Genomic DNA, 16,907 nt, shown 5'->3' with positions numbered 1-16,907 from the left:
TTCAAGAGGGGGCCAAGGTCAGTTCATGACTCCATCAACAATAGCTTTCATATGATTTCTACTGTTGAGCTGGAAGTTGGGGTTTAATCCGCAGAGGAAAGAAAATAAATACACACAGTAGAGAATGAATCATATGGCGCGGGACAGTGGAAAGAATATTGTCATGCGTGAGATCTGAGCTATGCTGACTCACACAAGGACTGCACGGATGAAACGTAAACACAAAGAGCAGAAAAGACAGAAGAGGATGAAGGCAGACGGTAATGAGTAAGAAGAGTCAGAGCCGGCAAGTGTTTGAGGGGCAGCATCAGCGCGAGAGATGTGGGAATCACATTCCTTCACTTTCTGCGTGCCAAATGTTTAGGGGGTGTGTATGTGGAGGGGTTGATAGGAAAAAAAAAAAAATCCCTCATCTACGATAGAGAGCAAGGAGGCGGTGGTGGTGGGGTGGTTTGACTTTTTTTCCACCCAAAACAGGGCCTCACACTCTTTATGTCTGGTATTGTTTGTGTGCATTTCCTCCTGTAGCTCGGGTAGGCCAAGCATGGAGGGCAGGAAAAAAGACAGCAGCCCTTTGATGTTCAGGTTTTATGGTCCCATGTCATTGCATTGTCTGCTAAGTCCTTTTGTTGTTCCTCGGCCCTAATTAAGACCTCAGAGCGACTTGTTGACTCCACAAAGACCCTTGTTTGGGGAGGGGGAGGGCGGCGTATGTGTTTTCGGTGTGTCAAGGGTGTGTGTGTGTGTGTGTGTGTGTGTGTGTGTGTGTGTGCATGTGGGTGTGTCTGCTTTGACTGGGACATGGCTCGAGAGACGTGCTCAAAAACAACACATGCGTTTCCCCCTTACATACAAACGTGTAGGCGCTGACGTACGAATGGAGGCATTCATTTTTTTTTGTTTGCTAGCCGTTTAAGTGGAGAAGAACTTATCTGTGGCTGCAGTCACGCTCAGGGGAGCAGCGAAAGAGCTTCTTACTGCGCACGCACATGCAAACACACAGAGCATTCAGAAACTGCATTTGAGCATGTTATTATGCACAGTGTAGTATTATGTGCTCCAGACAAGTGTGTGTAAAAGTGGGCGCCTGGAGTCCCAACAATCCTTTTTGTACTTATAGGGAACGCCTGAGCATTTTCCTTCCCCATATTTGTTTCCATTCCCTTTTTGTTTCTGTCATCCTAAGCTGCTTTCTACAGTGGCTGATAAGAGAACACGTGCAAATAGAAAAAAACATGTGCAAATTAAGTAAACAACTTCATCAATTTGACGACACATGCAAATACAGAAACACGCTGCAAATAGCAAAAACTACAACGGACATGTTTCCACGGGACCCAAAAAAGTGATGAACCTGGCTGTAGTTCAATGCTTTGGGAAGTTATTGAAGTCTGCTACTCGTCAGACTTGTGTGTGGAGTGACACACGCACACACACACACGCACACACACACACACACGCACGCGCGCGCGCACACACACACACACACACACACACACACACACACACACACACACACACACACACACACACACACACACACACACACACACACCATCTCGTGACACACCAGCTAACTTTGATGTCTTTGATTGTTGTCACCTGTCTCTGAGACATACCGTACGTGAAATAAAGGATAGACAGAGAAATGGGCACAAAAACCGGGAGCAAAGAAAAGCGAGCAGAGTGTTGCAGGACAACAGGCGAGAATGCTGAATTTGCACTTATGAAACAGTGATTTGATCAACATTAATGAGGACCATTCACAGTGTGAGCCATGGCCAAAACCCTGTTCTCAGTTGTCTGACAACAATTATTGAAATAGAGGACAGACAGAAACAGGCACAAGAACAGGGAGCAAAGAAAAAAGAGGAGGAACTGTTTTTACTTTCGGAGCTTTATTCACTATGTACTTTTATTGCCCTTAAATTGTGCAGATTATTGCAGCCTCACCGTGTTGGAATAAAGATTGTTAATAAGAAATCTCTCTTCAGCATTTTAACACATTGGAACTACAAATGTGGACTAGTATTTGGTGGAAAGAAAGGGAGGGGTGAATGCTGATGTGTTGGACTTTATATCGCATCATTAATATATGATGTTTGGAGCTTCCTATATGTACTTGAAAATACAGTACAATGAAATATACTGTCCTGGGACATTAAACATAAAACCAGGATCACTGACTGATGAAGTTGAAAAACCCTACGGCAGGTTATCAGACTTTGTTGTACAGTCTTTAGTGTGTGCATGTGTGTGTCTAAGTCTGCACTCAGTATTTGTGTATTTTTCAACCAGTGGAATCCAGCCACTCAACATGAAACGTTCTCTCACAATCGATTACCACTCGTAGCGTGTACATCACCCCAACATGCTGCTGTCACACACTGCACACCCAAGGACATGTTACGGCAATTTCTGACAAATAAACCGAATGAGTGCCTCTCTGAAAAAACAAACACGAGTGCACGCCACACAATCACCACGATTTGCAAGTACGAGTCTGTGTGTGTGTGTGTGTGTTGTTTGCATCCAGCGGTTTCTGTTTCACTGTTTAGCTCAATACCAGTGGGTTTTCCTTTGTGTTGACACAGATGTGCTGCTTTCAGCCGGGGGGAGGGGGGGGGGGGGGGGGGGGGGCGGGGGGGACATGTGTTGTTGGGCTCTTCTTGATGCAAACTGAGTCTGGTTGTCATCTTGTTTTTTAGTTTGCACCAGTTTTCATATTCAGAGTTGTGAGCGTTGAGGCTGGAACAATCGAGCTCAGGCGTTGATCTGCGTTGATGCATATTGTTAAAGGTTAAATGCGTAGTTTTATGAACATGAATGCAAAACTGTCAACCCAGAGACTATAGAACTGTAGTCGATCAACCAGAGCAGCTTAAAGTGGCAACTGTAAAGTCTTATTCTGTAAAACATCCTGTGCATCCTGTGCCCCAAATCCTGGTTAACTGAGCAACAAACTTGCACACATATAAAGTCTGTAATGTTTTAATTTGCTCTTCATTTATTTTTCATGAAAAGCTCTCCGGGAGACGACCTTGCAAATTAGCGTCCGCTAGAAACACAATGATACTTGCATTAGACAGCTGTTCTCAGTTTGTCTATTGCTGTTTTTTCAGACATGAACTCCTCAAAATGTCCGCAGAATTGTGTCTGGACTTTCTGCAGAGTTTGCCTTTCCCACATGGGCAACGCAGCAGGAGAGTCTCCACTCAGATGCATTCACAATAACAGAAAACTGCTGAACATTCTGGTGAGGGGTGACACAGCAGGCCGAAGCCCAATGTCACAAATTCTGCTGCTGAGATCACGTGTTGTTGTTGTTGTTTACAGCACATCGAAACTTATTCTGTCTTTTTAAAAGGGGGCTGGTCGGAGAAACTCCGGAGACAGTTTGAAGCCTCTCAGTCGGACATTTGGGTTCACACATACAGCCCCCCCCCCCTGCAGTTCAGTCCATGTCTGAAAGCATCAGATACTCGCACTGGACAGCTGTTCTTAGTTTATCTATGTAAAGGGAATCTGTCCCTAACAAACCATAAATAAATACATTAAAAAAACATGTGTAGCTTTAACCGTTCTCCCTTTTCTATCGCAGGCTGTCCCATGCCCAGAGGTCGGCTGTCAAAGTCCTCCGCAGGATGCAGTACTTTGTGGCCAGGAGGAAATTTCAGGTAAGAGAAAGAAAAACCAGAGGAGGAGAAAGAAACACAACAGAGTAGAAGAGAGCAAGGGAGGAGTAAACACAGAGATACAGAGAGACAAACTGAGAGTGAGAGAAGTGGGTTGTTTGTGTGTGTGTGTGTGTGTGTGTGTGTGTGTGTGTGTGTGTGTGTGTGTGTGTGTGTGTGTGTGTGTGTGTGTGTGTGTGTGGTTACAGGAAGAGGAGGGGGAGGCCCCCGAGGCATTTATCAGCTGCGGCGGCGCTGCTGTGCATGTGTACGTGCGTGTTTGTGTGTAAATGCCTGGAACTTGCACCTGCATGTCTTCTTTGTGCTCGCTTCAGTTCGGGCGTAGTATCATGGGAAATCTTCTAACCTGTCTCTGGGGCTACAGTAGGAATTCATTTACTGTACTGCGCGCACACAAACACAGCAGAAGCTGCCCGTGCACACACAGCAGGACGTGGCCTCATGTAGCACTGGAGTCAGCAGAAATGTGTTGTGCAGTACTGTTTTGTGCAGTGAAATAAAAAACGAGTTAAAGAAAAACAATGATCGTGTTTGAGACATCGTTTTCATACTGCATGTTATTGCAGAGTGGTCCCTGTATATTCTTACCGTCTCCAAGTGTTCTGTATGTTTTCAATTACGGCCTAAGTGATGTCAGCTGCAGGGGCTATACTTTGTGTGTACCAGGGATACCCTAAAGAGTTCACTGGGTTCTTTCTGATGTTGCTTGTATCTGTGTCGCACTAAACAAAGCTGTGAAAGGAGCTTAATACGATTGCTTTCTGCATTGGCCATGCACTTGTTGGCGTACACACACACGCACGTAGACGCATGCACAAACACAACCCAATGAGTTAGCGATGCCACGCACGCATGCACACAAACACACACACACATACAATGAGTTAACAATGAACCCTTTGAACCCGAAGGGGGTTGGGGATGTTTTTAGGGACCAAGCAGCAGAGGCTGTGGTTGACAATGGCTTTTGTGTCCCTGTGTGTTTGTGTGTGTGTGTGTGTGTGTATGTGTGTGTGTGTGTGTCCACGCTCATGGATCCGCAGCAAGCACGGAAACCCTACGATGTGCGGGACGTGATGGAGCAGTATTCCCAGGGTCACCTCAACATGATGGTCCGCATCAAGGAGCTACAGAGAAGGTGCCGTGTTTGATGTTTGATGTTTGATGTTTCTTTCTTCTCTTTTTGGCCCTAACTTGTGTCATTTGTTTCAAACCTTTATTGTTCCATTTTATTTTGCACCATTACTTTGCAAACCACTACATATAGTTATAAGAAGAAGGAAGAAGTGAGAATGCAAAATATATATTTCCATTTTCTAAAACTAAATAATTTAGTTGAACTTTCAGGCGCTATTTGGCAATATTGTGTCCATTTTCATTTTTGGTGTGAAATTGTGCCTCTATTTATCTTGCCCTTTACTGGCAGTTTCACACCGATGTTGTCTGGTCCGGAGTGTGAGAACAGGTCTGGAGTTGTGAAAGGTGCCTCGGACCAAAATGATGCTGACCCAAATAAGTGGTCTTGGTCAAATCAAACCATGGTCCTCTTCATTTGCAGGGAAAAAACACTTTTTTTTTCGATAGTGCAGACTTTCGGTCCAATTGCACGGAGTTAAGAAGGCATTAAACAATAGAAGAAGAAGCTGAAGAGAAGCAAAAGTTAGCAGTCACATTGCAAAAAACGCATAAAAATGCCAAGACGTACTTTCAAACAGCAAAACTACTACCCTTTATATCAGGGGTGGTGCCAGGGGGGCAGTGGCCCCAGCTGAAATCTGATTGTCCCTGTCTGCTCAGTAGTCTATTTTTAATGAACTCATCACTTAGTAACGATACCAATTTGGTAAGAATTTGTATTATTCTGAGTTTTTTTGAAGTTAACAATGTTCTTGAACAAGGAACAATTTTCAAAACATGTTCAATGATGTGTGGCTTTGCTCAAAGCTATAGAGCAAACAAACAATGAATGACTTAAATGTGCACCTTACTGAATCAGGCATTGTGCATGAGTGTTGGACACATAATTGTCCCCTCTGAGTAAATTGTGGTCATGTATGGCCCCTGATTTGGACAAACGTAGATCGGCCCCTGTGTCCGACAGAAAACTGCAGCGTGACAGGTGCACGCACATCTAGAAACCAATTAATGTCAACTTAAACTTACGCTTCAACTTTATAGCCACCGAGGGGGAATTTTGTTTTGCAGCGAGGCAAAAGAACAAAAACAGGAACAGGAACAGGAAACACAGTCTGTGGCACAAGAGGATCTCGAGGACACTGTTAGATGTATCGAGCCTCAGCTGAAGCTCTCTTTCCAAAGGTGAGAGAAAGGTCAGGGAACTTAACGCCAGTGATCTGACCTGAATGACGTGTTGCAACTTACTCTTGTCCCCGATACAGAGATTACCAAACTAGTCGATAAAGCCAAAGGTAGGAACAGACTCTACCATTGAGTTGTAAAAAAAGGTGTCTTCAATTCAGTGCACACACCAAAACAATTGAGCCTCCGGAGGAAGTGAAGACGTTGCTGTGTTTTGCCACAAAGTAATTCTGTATTTTTTATTGAATGTTAGTTTTTTATCGATAACAATACCCATGTACTTATAACTCTGCCTCGTTCAAAAAACCTTTCCATTGATAGTAATCTGAATTGCTGGATAGGACTTCCTTCAAAAATCTATGAGCGTGACTTTGGTGTTTCTGAAGTTGTTACACCACTGAATAAAATCCTCCACCTCTGGGCCAGGTGCTGTGTCCTCCCCCTGTAACAGGCTCACTATGACCATGTCATCTGATAACTTCAGGATAAGTCTGGCCTGGTCGGGGACCTCTGCAGTCGTCAGTGTACAAGATGTACAAGATGGGTGAAAGGACACAGCCCTGTGGCGAAGCAGTGGAGGAGAACAGCATGTCAGACACAGAGCCATTTACTCTCACACACTGGGATCTGTCCACAAGGAAGCCTTAAACTCCATCCAACAATGCCAGGACACAGGCTCAAATAAGAGAGCAGTTTATTGGCTAAAATGTTGGGGCTGAGTTGTGGTAAAAGCAGAGGAGAAATATGAAAACATCACAGCATCATCAACCCCTTTTCTGCTCCTATAAGCAAACTGTAAAGGATCCGATGAATCCTCCACAGCCCTGACCAACTCGCTCTCTATGAGGTTTTCAAATGCCTTCATAACCAGTGAGGTCAGGGCCACAGATCTAAAATCACTAAGGCCCTTAGGGGACCTGTTCTTAGCCACAGGCACATTTGTTGACCTTTTTCCACAGTGAAGGCAAATTTGCTGCTCTAAGGAACTCTTGAATATGTAATGGAAAATAATAGATCATTGATCTGCACAGTGTTTAAGTAGATGACCAGAGATATTGTCAGGGCCCGGGGCTCTTGTTGGTTTTAGTTTTACTGAGTATGTCCCTGACATTTTGAACATCAAATTCAAGTTGTGGAGTGTAAGAGGTTTTTAATCTCATCTGATCAACTTGTTCTTTAAAATTGTTTGAATCGAACCAAAGATAAAAACTATTAAAATGATCAGTTAGCTCCTTGTCTGATATAAAACCATCCAGTTTAATATTCCTGTTATACCAGTATGTGTTTTGAATTCATTGCTATTAAATTCCTCCTCAATTTTATCTTTAGAGCTGAGTTTGTCAAGTATAGGTAGACCCCGGCCCACATGACAACAGATGATGTGTGCTCCCTAAATCTTAACGTGAAAGCAAAACTAACCAGCTCAGATGTAAACAATGGAGCACAGACATGACTGGACCGTGGTCCTTAACTGAACCGATCTGCGTCATGAAAACAGCAGGAAGAGAGAGATGACTCCATTACAAATGTCTCTTTTCAGCTTGCAGTAATTCTGCAGCTCCTAATGGTTTCTGTCAGCTGCACCTTCATCATCCTCCTGTCCGTACTGTTGCTCTGACAGATCGGAGCCTCGCTGCTCTCTGATTTGTTACACCTTGTTGCACTTTGTGGAGCTGTAATCAACTCCAGTCCCCGCTAAAGTAAAAACCTTTCGTCCTCTTCTCTAAACCTTTCTGCTTTTTTTCTAAAGTGATTTTCTTTTCCAAACCAAACCACACTCTCCCACGCAGGAGGTCAGTTAGATAATAAATTGGGTCAAACTTACGTAAGTGTGTCACCTGGACCTCATAACACCAGTACCTCAACTGAACCACGGTGATGCACTGTGCAGTCTTTAAACCATGTATCAGTGTATCAACACAACACTGAAATCATTTGACTGTAAATTCTAAGTAATCGTCTGCAGTAATAATACTGGTAAACTCGTTTCATGAAATCCAACTTGTTGACAGATTGTTTTGTAACCCTAAAAAAGATTTTTACTGAAATCTAAAATTTGAAAGCAAAGAAAAAAAGACGGCCTCATCCGACTCGTCTGAAAACACTGCAATAATGCAGCGACCGCTTTGAATCAAATGTGTCACTGGCATGAATAAAAGTTAAATAAAGACATGTGGTGGCTGTGATAAAAATCCACCCTTAATTTATGGTGATGAAAAGAAGAGAATGGCTGCACAGTGCAAAGTGAAGTGCCTCCTGCTTCACTGAATTTATGGTTGACTAACGGGCCACATGGGCAACTGAAACCTTTCCTTCTCTCACTGTTTATTTTCAGAGCTTCACATCTCAATGGGAGCGTTGCATTCATATATTTACCCATTTAAAACTTGTTTTTTTTTCTTAAAGCAATGTAAATTCTCTTCATGCTAATGCCATTTTATTTTTATTTTATTGGCACTTTAATAAATTGGTTTATATTTTTTTACTGTTCAAGTATTCTGGCCAGTTAATGATAAAAAAAAGTTTAACATTTACACAAATTACGACTTAATATTAGGGTTCTCAATTACAACTTTATTCTCTTAATAACTTTATTATCATAAAACTATGACTCTATTCTCAAAATCTCTTCTTTCCCAACATGGACCTTAAATCCCAAAGAAGAATAAAGTGCTGGCCTGTGTATGTTTTCTTTTTTTTTTTTTACCTTTCCCTGTCTAATATATTTTTTGGTCTCTTCCCCCAGACTGGACGGCACTCTGGGAAAACCAGGAATGTTTCTTCCAGGTAAATACGCAGCAAACAAAACAGTCTGTATCTGATAGACAGCCGTCACTCCTCACTCCATCTCTGTGTTTATAGCTCACACATACACAAACTGAACCAGACTAAATAAGAGAGAGAGAGAGACAGAGAGACGTCCCTGATGTGTGTGAATATGTCTCTGTTTGGTTGTGGGTATGTTGACCTACGTGTGCTGCTTGTTTCGCGGTGCACATAATTGCGTGGAAATCAGTCATAGATTAGGAATGAATCATTAGTATCTGCTAAACAAGTATACCAAAGTTATTTTCAATGGGATATTATTTGTCTACTTGGTAATATTTTTGAAAAATATGAAAGAAAAAAATTAATCAGCATTTTACAGATTGATAACTTTGCATCAGTAATATTTGATTGTGTTGTGTTTAGTAAATAAATGAATACATATGAATAAATGTATGTGTCTTGTTATGACATTGACATTATTAATAGCCTGGTTCCAGCCCTGTGAATTAGCACATATATTTGTTCAGCAGTTTGAACAGGGTTGTGTCCATGTTGCCACTTTGTAATAGCTATCATTTTGACACAGTTTTTGTTTTGATAAAAAGTCTAAATATCAGAATGATGGCTGTCATCCTCTGGTTAAAGACACAACTAACCAGTTAAACCTTTGCAGTATTTTATAGGATTAAGAATGGAAATGTTATGTGGCTACATAGAAAACTACGTATAGCTACATTCATGAAAAATAGCAAGGAAACATGTATGAGATCTTTGATTTGTTATTCAGGTCTATTCATCTTCCTTCCTGCCCTTTTTACCTTTGGTCCAGTTTCCAGATTCTTAGTAAATGCTAATGGGGCTTTGCTGACTCTGGTCACTCAAATGTTTAACTAGTTGTCCAGGGGGACAAGTGAATAAATTAAGATAACAGCTCTGGAGACCTGTATTCCTGGGCTGTATTTTGTATACTCTAACAGTTATCAGTGAAGTTTAGGAGTTGTTGCATTCAGGGTTCAGGGATACTCACAAGTGGAAGGCCATCTTACTTAAAGTCAGTTTACTCAACGTTTGATCACTGAAGAGTGGAGGAGAACGTTTTCTGAAAATCAAGGTCACACACAGCAACTCTTTCTGACATTCATTTATTGTGTTCATTTCAGTAGAGAACTGTAAACTACCACTGTGACCAGTGCCCAGAGAATAAATTAACTAAATAAATGAATGTTTTATGAATCGTGAGGATTCAGTTATGTAATTTGTTACACACACGCACACACACACACACAATAATTGATCTGAGTATGACGCTATACACTTTTCTGCATCTATTTGTATGTCCTTTTTCTTTTTTGAATTCTTGTAACCATGGTTTTACACATAAATATTTTTATAATTGTTTATCGTTTGTATGTGTTTATATACAATAGCCTATATGATTTGTTTCCACTTTTTCCTTATCCAGGAAAAGGGGACGATAAAGAATACCCGACCGTTGGAGCACGACTGATCAGGCTAGAAGATAAGGTAGAGGCACACTCCTGCTGTGTGTGTGTGTGAGCATGTGTGTGTGTGTCTGTGCGTGTGTGTTGTAACAGCCATAAAATTATAATACCACCCTTGCTGTTTATGAGCAGAGGTATGTGTGTGACGACAGGACTGTGTGTGTGTGAGTGTGCTGGCTCGTGTCTCTTGTTATCAGATCAGTGCGTGTGGTGGAATCTTTTGATATGACCTTGTTGTGGCTGCGTTCAGCTCGGTCCGTGCCACCATCAGATACAAGTACAGGCTCCTGTCTGTTCTCCACCTTATCATCACTATCTACTCATCATCCATGTTGAACTTCAATTTTACTCGTTATTTTGTTTTCCTTGATTTTTATTTGGGGCGTGGTCATTTTGTTCATTTTCCACGCCAGCCCTCATTATTTCCTGTCATCCTCGCTTGGTTAGCTGGTGACAGGTCTTGGACATTTATGTTTCCATAAGGGAATATAAGAGTAGTGGTGGCATTGGGGTGGCTACAGCAAAAAATCCTAATGCAGTGAGGCATAGCCAAAAGCCAATAGCTGTGTTACGAAGCCCACGAGTATAACTAGGTGTGTCCTCCCTCGTTGAGGAGCGGGCCCAACGTGATGCCAGCATGGTGCGGACTCTGGTGCCAGTGTGATGCCAAGATAGACATTCCCTCAGTGGGCACGGTTGTACTGGTCGGACTGGTCTGTGAATGTGTCTGCCTCCCTGTCTGTCTCAATGTCTCTCTGTATGCAAATCATAGGGTATGAAATGTGTTTGTTAGTTTTGGTGTGTGGCTACATCTGTTGTCTGTTTGTGCGACTGGTCGCGTCGTTAGAAAGCGAAATTATGTTTGTGGATTTGGAAAACGTTTGGTTTTATGTGTTTGTGCATTCAAGCATTTGTTTTAGTTTTTTACATGAAACAATTAAAAAAGGAAACCGGACCTTTGTAGAGCTCAACAGCCTGGTTCCAGAAGTAAAAATCTCATTCATTTTCTGAATAGAGATCTTGATTATCAGCCATGACACTGTAACCATTCCAGGTAGATTCACCTCAAGATACGAGATTGGGACACATTGATGTGCTCAATAGAAGCCACATGTCCGTATGATATCAACTGCGTCTTAAGAAGAACGTGTATTACTACACCACCTACAATCCTCAGGTGCATTGACCATGTCTCTGACTGGTGGAGCTCACTGTTACCATTGAGATGGTTCCACAATTGCAAAAATCTCAGGACCGACATAAAGAGATTAACAATCATTCACACTCACATTCAAACATACGATCAATTTAGAGTCTTCAATCAACCTAACCCCAATCTGAATGTTTTGGGACTGTGGGAAGAAGAAGCACCCGAAGAAAACCCACGCAGACACGGGGACAACATGCAAATTACACACAGAAAGACCCCAACCAGATTTGAACCAGGACCCTTCTTGCTGTGAGGCGACAGTTGCGTAGTTCCTTCACTCTTAAAAAACGTATGTGCACAATCAATTTTTTTTACTACGAATCAAATGTTTCATGGTCCCATTTCGTCCCGTAGCTGCTCGGCCTGGTTCCAGTGGGCAGTCACCTTTACACTCTACAGTCAAGTTGTTCTCACATCTTATGGCAAATGAAAAAGAAAACCTGTACAATAGAACAATGCATTCTGCAGACCCTGCTTTTCAATTCAACTCCGCCGGCTCAGGATTTCCCCCACTTTGCTTTGACATTCACCTTCCCATCTCTGTGCGCTCATCAACGCTGATGTCCGCTAATGTTTGCATGCGTTGGCTGTTCTTAGAGCCCTTTGTTACATGGAGAGGAGTAATGATCTTGAACCGATGAACCGTACGACCCGAGCCTGAAGACCTCCCTCAGTGATTGAGTTCAGGCCCATTTGCTGTGGGTACATGTTGTGATGATAATCTCCTGATTGGAAACATAAACGTCCGTTCAGAAGTTTCTCCCCTCTACCTATGACTCTCCCCTTCTCTTTTTCCTCTTCTCATTTTCTTTCTTTCTAGTGACATCAAGGCAAAATTAAACTGAGAGGTGGATAATGGGCAAACAAATCAGTGGAAGCCTACCGATGCTAGCTGCTTTTCCCTCCCTATACAATGTGGAACCAATCACTGTTCCCCTAATCAGAGCAACGTTCACATGCGCCGAGCGACCTCTTAAAGTGGAGCGGAGGAGCGGCAACAGAAACCATAGCGACGGCTACAGCCGCCCATCCCTCATAATTACTGTTTTCCTCGCCTCAGCGCCCACCCCCTTTCCTCGTCTCTCCTTTCTGCTCATGTTGAATTTCGTGTTTTGATGGTTGTGACGGGCCAGCACACCTGTTATGTGGGGAAAAAAAGAGGGGCTTCCTCTCTCCCTCGGGCAGCAGGTGAATGAACCTGTCGACCCCCGCTGCGCGGTACATTCCCTGGTCCTCCTCCAGATGGACATGCCCCCTTTAAGCTCCACAAGCACATCTTATTGTCTGATGAGCTATATATGCCTGCTCAACGTTTCTGAAAGGTGGTGAATTTAATATTACACTTAGGATAATACTTTTATTTTTTAATCAATTTTTAATTTGTAAAAAAAACAAGAGTGTGATTTGTTTGTGATTTCGACACCCCAAAAATGTTTTCCCCTCCTGAAACAACTTTCAACATTAAAACCTGTGGTGCAGATACGATATAATACATCATCGAAACATTACACTCATAACACTCAAGCGAAATCCACATTACTTGTAGTTTACAGATCTATAATGTGATAACGTACACAAAGAATGAAGTTTGTTGCTGTAACCCTTTAGAGTTCAGTTGCGAGCGGGTTGTTAGCAGCAGAATCTCCGGGCGCCGTCACTTTTGTTTGCCTCGCATTGGCTGCATCTATTTCATAACGTTGTGTAATTTACCCCGGGGTTGCGTCACCTCTCGCATGTCGTTCATAATAGTAAACCTAATCACGCAGCGCGCAAACCCTGGTGTCACAGTTGATTCACTTCTGAATGGAATCTTTCCCAATAGCCTTGAGGAATGATTCATCAACTCTTGTGCCGGGATGTTTGTGTGTTTTGGGGTTTGTGTGCGCATGAGAGTGTTCCCATGCCTTTTCCAGTACTCACTCTTGGTTCGCCTCCAGCATTTTTCGTTTTTTCTTCTCTAGACAAATTCCCACTTTCTACCCCAGCCCCAGGCATCCACCACTCTCACTGCTCCTCACGCTGCAGCCGGGCGAGGGAGATAGAATCATCCTCTTGTCCAACTATTGTCAGCACGTCACTTGGAGATGAATTTATCCTCAGCGGGCTGAAGGAGGCTCAGGCATTGTGTGTCCTGTACAGGGTCAGACAGTGATTTATCACACAGACAAAGACACATAGGTCTACTCTCACACACACATGAGCGCGGAGTTGATTAATCACCGATGTGTCTAACCCCACACTCTCAAGATTGAATTCTCCAGGAGCGACTTGGAAACGAAGATGGATGGCACCGCGTGACAGTGTGTTATCTTTCTGTCAGACACACTCAGTGAAAAATACCCGAACGACAGGCTCAAACAGTGGCCAGTGTCTGAGGGCTTCAGCGTGGCCTTTCAGAGAGGAGCTCGCTGCGTGTTTTCTGATGAAGTCAGCCCCCTGCTTGTGGTAAATCTCTCCTAGTTTTATAGGAACATTTTTTCTCTCATAGCAATAGACAGAAGAGGCAGTTACAGCAATATGCTTTCACTGCCCTGTAAATGTCCGTCTGAAAACGAGCTGATGCTTTTTTTAAAGTCCGATCCTATTTTTTTGGGGGTGATTTGTGCAGTCCAGAGGAAACGGCAGCTTTTATTAACGTACAAAGAGCAATCTGTTTTCTTCAAAGTTAAAAGGTTTTCACACGGTTGAAATATTGAACTAAATGGAATTCTTTAAATGTCCAATTTGGTATTTTATGACATTAAAATAAAATAAAATTGATATAAACTAATATATGATTTAATCATTTATAAAATAAGTTATACATTACTGATTCAAATACATTTGATGATATTGCATTGAAGACTATGATTAAATACATTTATTAAATACAACTAAAGCATAAAAAGTCAACTATTATAGATTTTTAAAAAGTACAAGATTCTGATTTAAATTTAACTTCAAGTCAAAGGTTAGTTTCCATTATCATAATAAACTACCAACACACCCTACATACATTTGTTGCATTACATCGCTTAAAAAAAAGAATAAAATTAAAAGTAAAACTTTTTTCGTTATAAAATAAGTCAGTTCAGCATCATGGCTGCTTTTGTTTCACATTCGATATTTTTTTTTTCACCATGGTGTCGTTATTTTTGTAGTACTCAGTTGTCCTTGTAAATTGCAGATGGTTGTTGGGTATAAAACCATCAGCTGTGTCTCGTGTGGAGAACATCATCTAAAGTGCCCTGCAGACCTGCACAGACACGTCTCTGCTCAGCACATCACTATATGTGTTGACTTCAGTACACCACATGGGCCGTACATCACACTCACTGTGTGGTTTACTTCACTCTGCTATATTAGGGCAAGTACACTGCGCTGCGTATATGTCATGCTTATATCATGTGCATTAGCACCAGGCGCACGCAGAAGAATGCCATGCTCTGACCTTAATAGCATCTCAATTAGGTAAGTATGCTGTAAATTACAGCAAGGCCAAATACTGGGAATACTTGAGGGCCGAGACAGAGTGTTGTGTTTGTTAGGAGTCCATCTGTAAGGCATTAAGGGCCCCTCGTCTCTAAAAGCATGGCTTTGAGGGGGGCAGTAGTGTGTGTGTGTGTGTGTGTGTGTGTGTGTGTGTGTGTGTGTGTGTGTGTGTGTGTGTGTGTGTGTGAGTGTGTATGTGTTTTTAGACTGGTCCAATCCAGACCCAGTGGAGGGCTTTAGAGATAAGGGCCTAGTACATGCACATATATTTGTATATTAGACTGTACACAAAAATATAAGTGGATATCCTGACACAAATAAATATACAAATCCGCGCATGCAGGCACACACACACACACACACACACACACACACACACACACTGTCCAGTCAGCAGCCCCACAGTTCAGCTCTCAGCAGTGCTCCAGAAAACAGGAACAGCTTCATTATCTCTGCAGGATGAGTCGTAGACTGAACAGCTGGGGGGGTGAGAGCAGACGAGTCAAATGCCTTTCAAGCTGTAAACCTATGAATGATTTGTTGTGTGCACAAAAAGAATCAATAACAGGGTTTCTGTGGGTCTTTTAAAAAGTCTTAACATTTTTAAAATCAAATGAAATCTGTATTTTAGGCCCTAAAACACAAATTTGACAATTTGATGTTTAATTGATCTGAAGTCTCTTTTATAAAGTTGCATTTACTTCAGTCTTTCTTGTTAATGTGTTGGGGAAAATTTGTAATGATCACACAGAAACAAAACTAGCAATTAATAGCCACAAATGCAAACAGCCTGGTCAGTAGTTATCATGACTTCTCCTTTCATTAAAAAAAAACAACTTTAAGAAGGGACATGGTGGAAACTGTTCCCATTTGCATACTTTAATTTGCCCTTACTGTGTAAACATTTCTGTGTGTTCATTTTCAATTGAATGTTCATGTCGAAATTGAATGATCTAATTTACTTTGCCAATAGTTGTGGGACTGTGGGATTTCCCCTCATTTACTTTGTATATAATGTGAAATTATTAATTGCCCTAATAATGGTCTTAAAAAGTTGTAATATTCAATTGTTGAAACCTGCAAAATCCCTGAGTAAATATTTTCTATCCAGTCATGTTTTCCTCAGTTTTAGATATCAGTACAAAGCATAATCCTTTTTTAAAGCCCAGGGTTTTGTCCATGGCTACAGTTGTGATGTTAATTTCACTACATAAAGTTTTAGTTTTACATTCACTACAAAATGAATGCAGAAGAGTCAAAGAATAGAGGAAATATTTAATTTTAAAATAAAGTGATGTTGTAATAAGCTCAACCAACATTTTGTTATCAACTACATGCAGAGATATAAAAGGGTTTCTTGGAGACTTGAACGATTAATTTAATGCACAGTGACTTTCCCACTGTACTATGTCATGCTCACTTACATTTCTGAAGAACAGCTGGTTTTCAGGATATTTTCAAGTGTATGAATGCAAATGTTTTATTTAGGAACAAAGGATTAAAGCATGTAACACCCCTCTTAAATGCACCCTACTTTGTTATTTGGATTAATAAGACAAATGTTATTTATTCTTGTTCTAATTTTGAGATTATTCCATTATAAACTCACACGTTTGTTTCCTGTAAAGTTGAGGTCACACTGTAATTTTTGCGCAACCCCTTGTCCTTCCTCTCCTCTGGGTCGCTGCTGTTGCTCTATTCATTCTTCCACTTCTCTGCATGTTCTTCCACTCTTTCCATTTCCCTCTGTAATTATGGTGACCCACTGTCTGTCCTTTTCCTGCCCCTCTGCGGGAAAGGGGTGAGTCTGCTGCCATCCCACCTCCCCTGCCCATCAGTCTCTAGCTCTTTTCACACGGCCTGTTCACGGCGGCAGCTTTAAAGGTGCAAACAGCGAATAACGGGGCATTGTTGTTCCGCCTCTGAGGTAGTGACAGGACA

General features: G+C 41.9%; 1 protein-coding gene across 1 annotated transcript in view; it reads left to right on the top strand.

Annotated features, from left to right (window-relative positions):
* The window catches only part of kcnq1.2 (potassium voltage-gated channel, KQT-like subfamily, member 1.2), a 176,822-nt gene that overhangs the window by 100,565 nt on the left and 59,350 nt on the right, over positions 1 to 16,907 (top strand). The window contains exons 15-18 of the mRNA XM_034588885.1: positions 3,602 to 3,677; positions 4,739 to 4,833; positions 8,761 to 8,801; positions 10,246 to 10,307. Of these exons, the coding sequence (XP_034444776.1) occupies positions 3,602 to 3,677; positions 4,739 to 4,833; positions 8,761 to 8,801; positions 10,246 to 10,307 (274 nt within the window). The remainder of the gene's footprint in view (positions 1 to 3,601; positions 3,678 to 4,738; positions 4,834 to 8,760; positions 8,802 to 10,245; positions 10,308 to 16,907) is intronic.

The sequence above is a fragment of the Hippoglossus hippoglossus genome, chromosome 6, assembly GCF_009819705.1.
Source record: "Hippoglossus hippoglossus isolate fHipHip1 chromosome 6, fHipHip1.pri, whole genome shotgun sequence".
Lineage (NCBI taxonomy): Eukaryota > Metazoa > Chordata > Actinopteri > Pleuronectiformes > Pleuronectidae > Hippoglossus > Hippoglossus hippoglossus.
The sequence above is the reverse complement of the archived record's forward strand: the minus strand, read 5'-3'. Positions and strand labels throughout refer to the sequence as shown.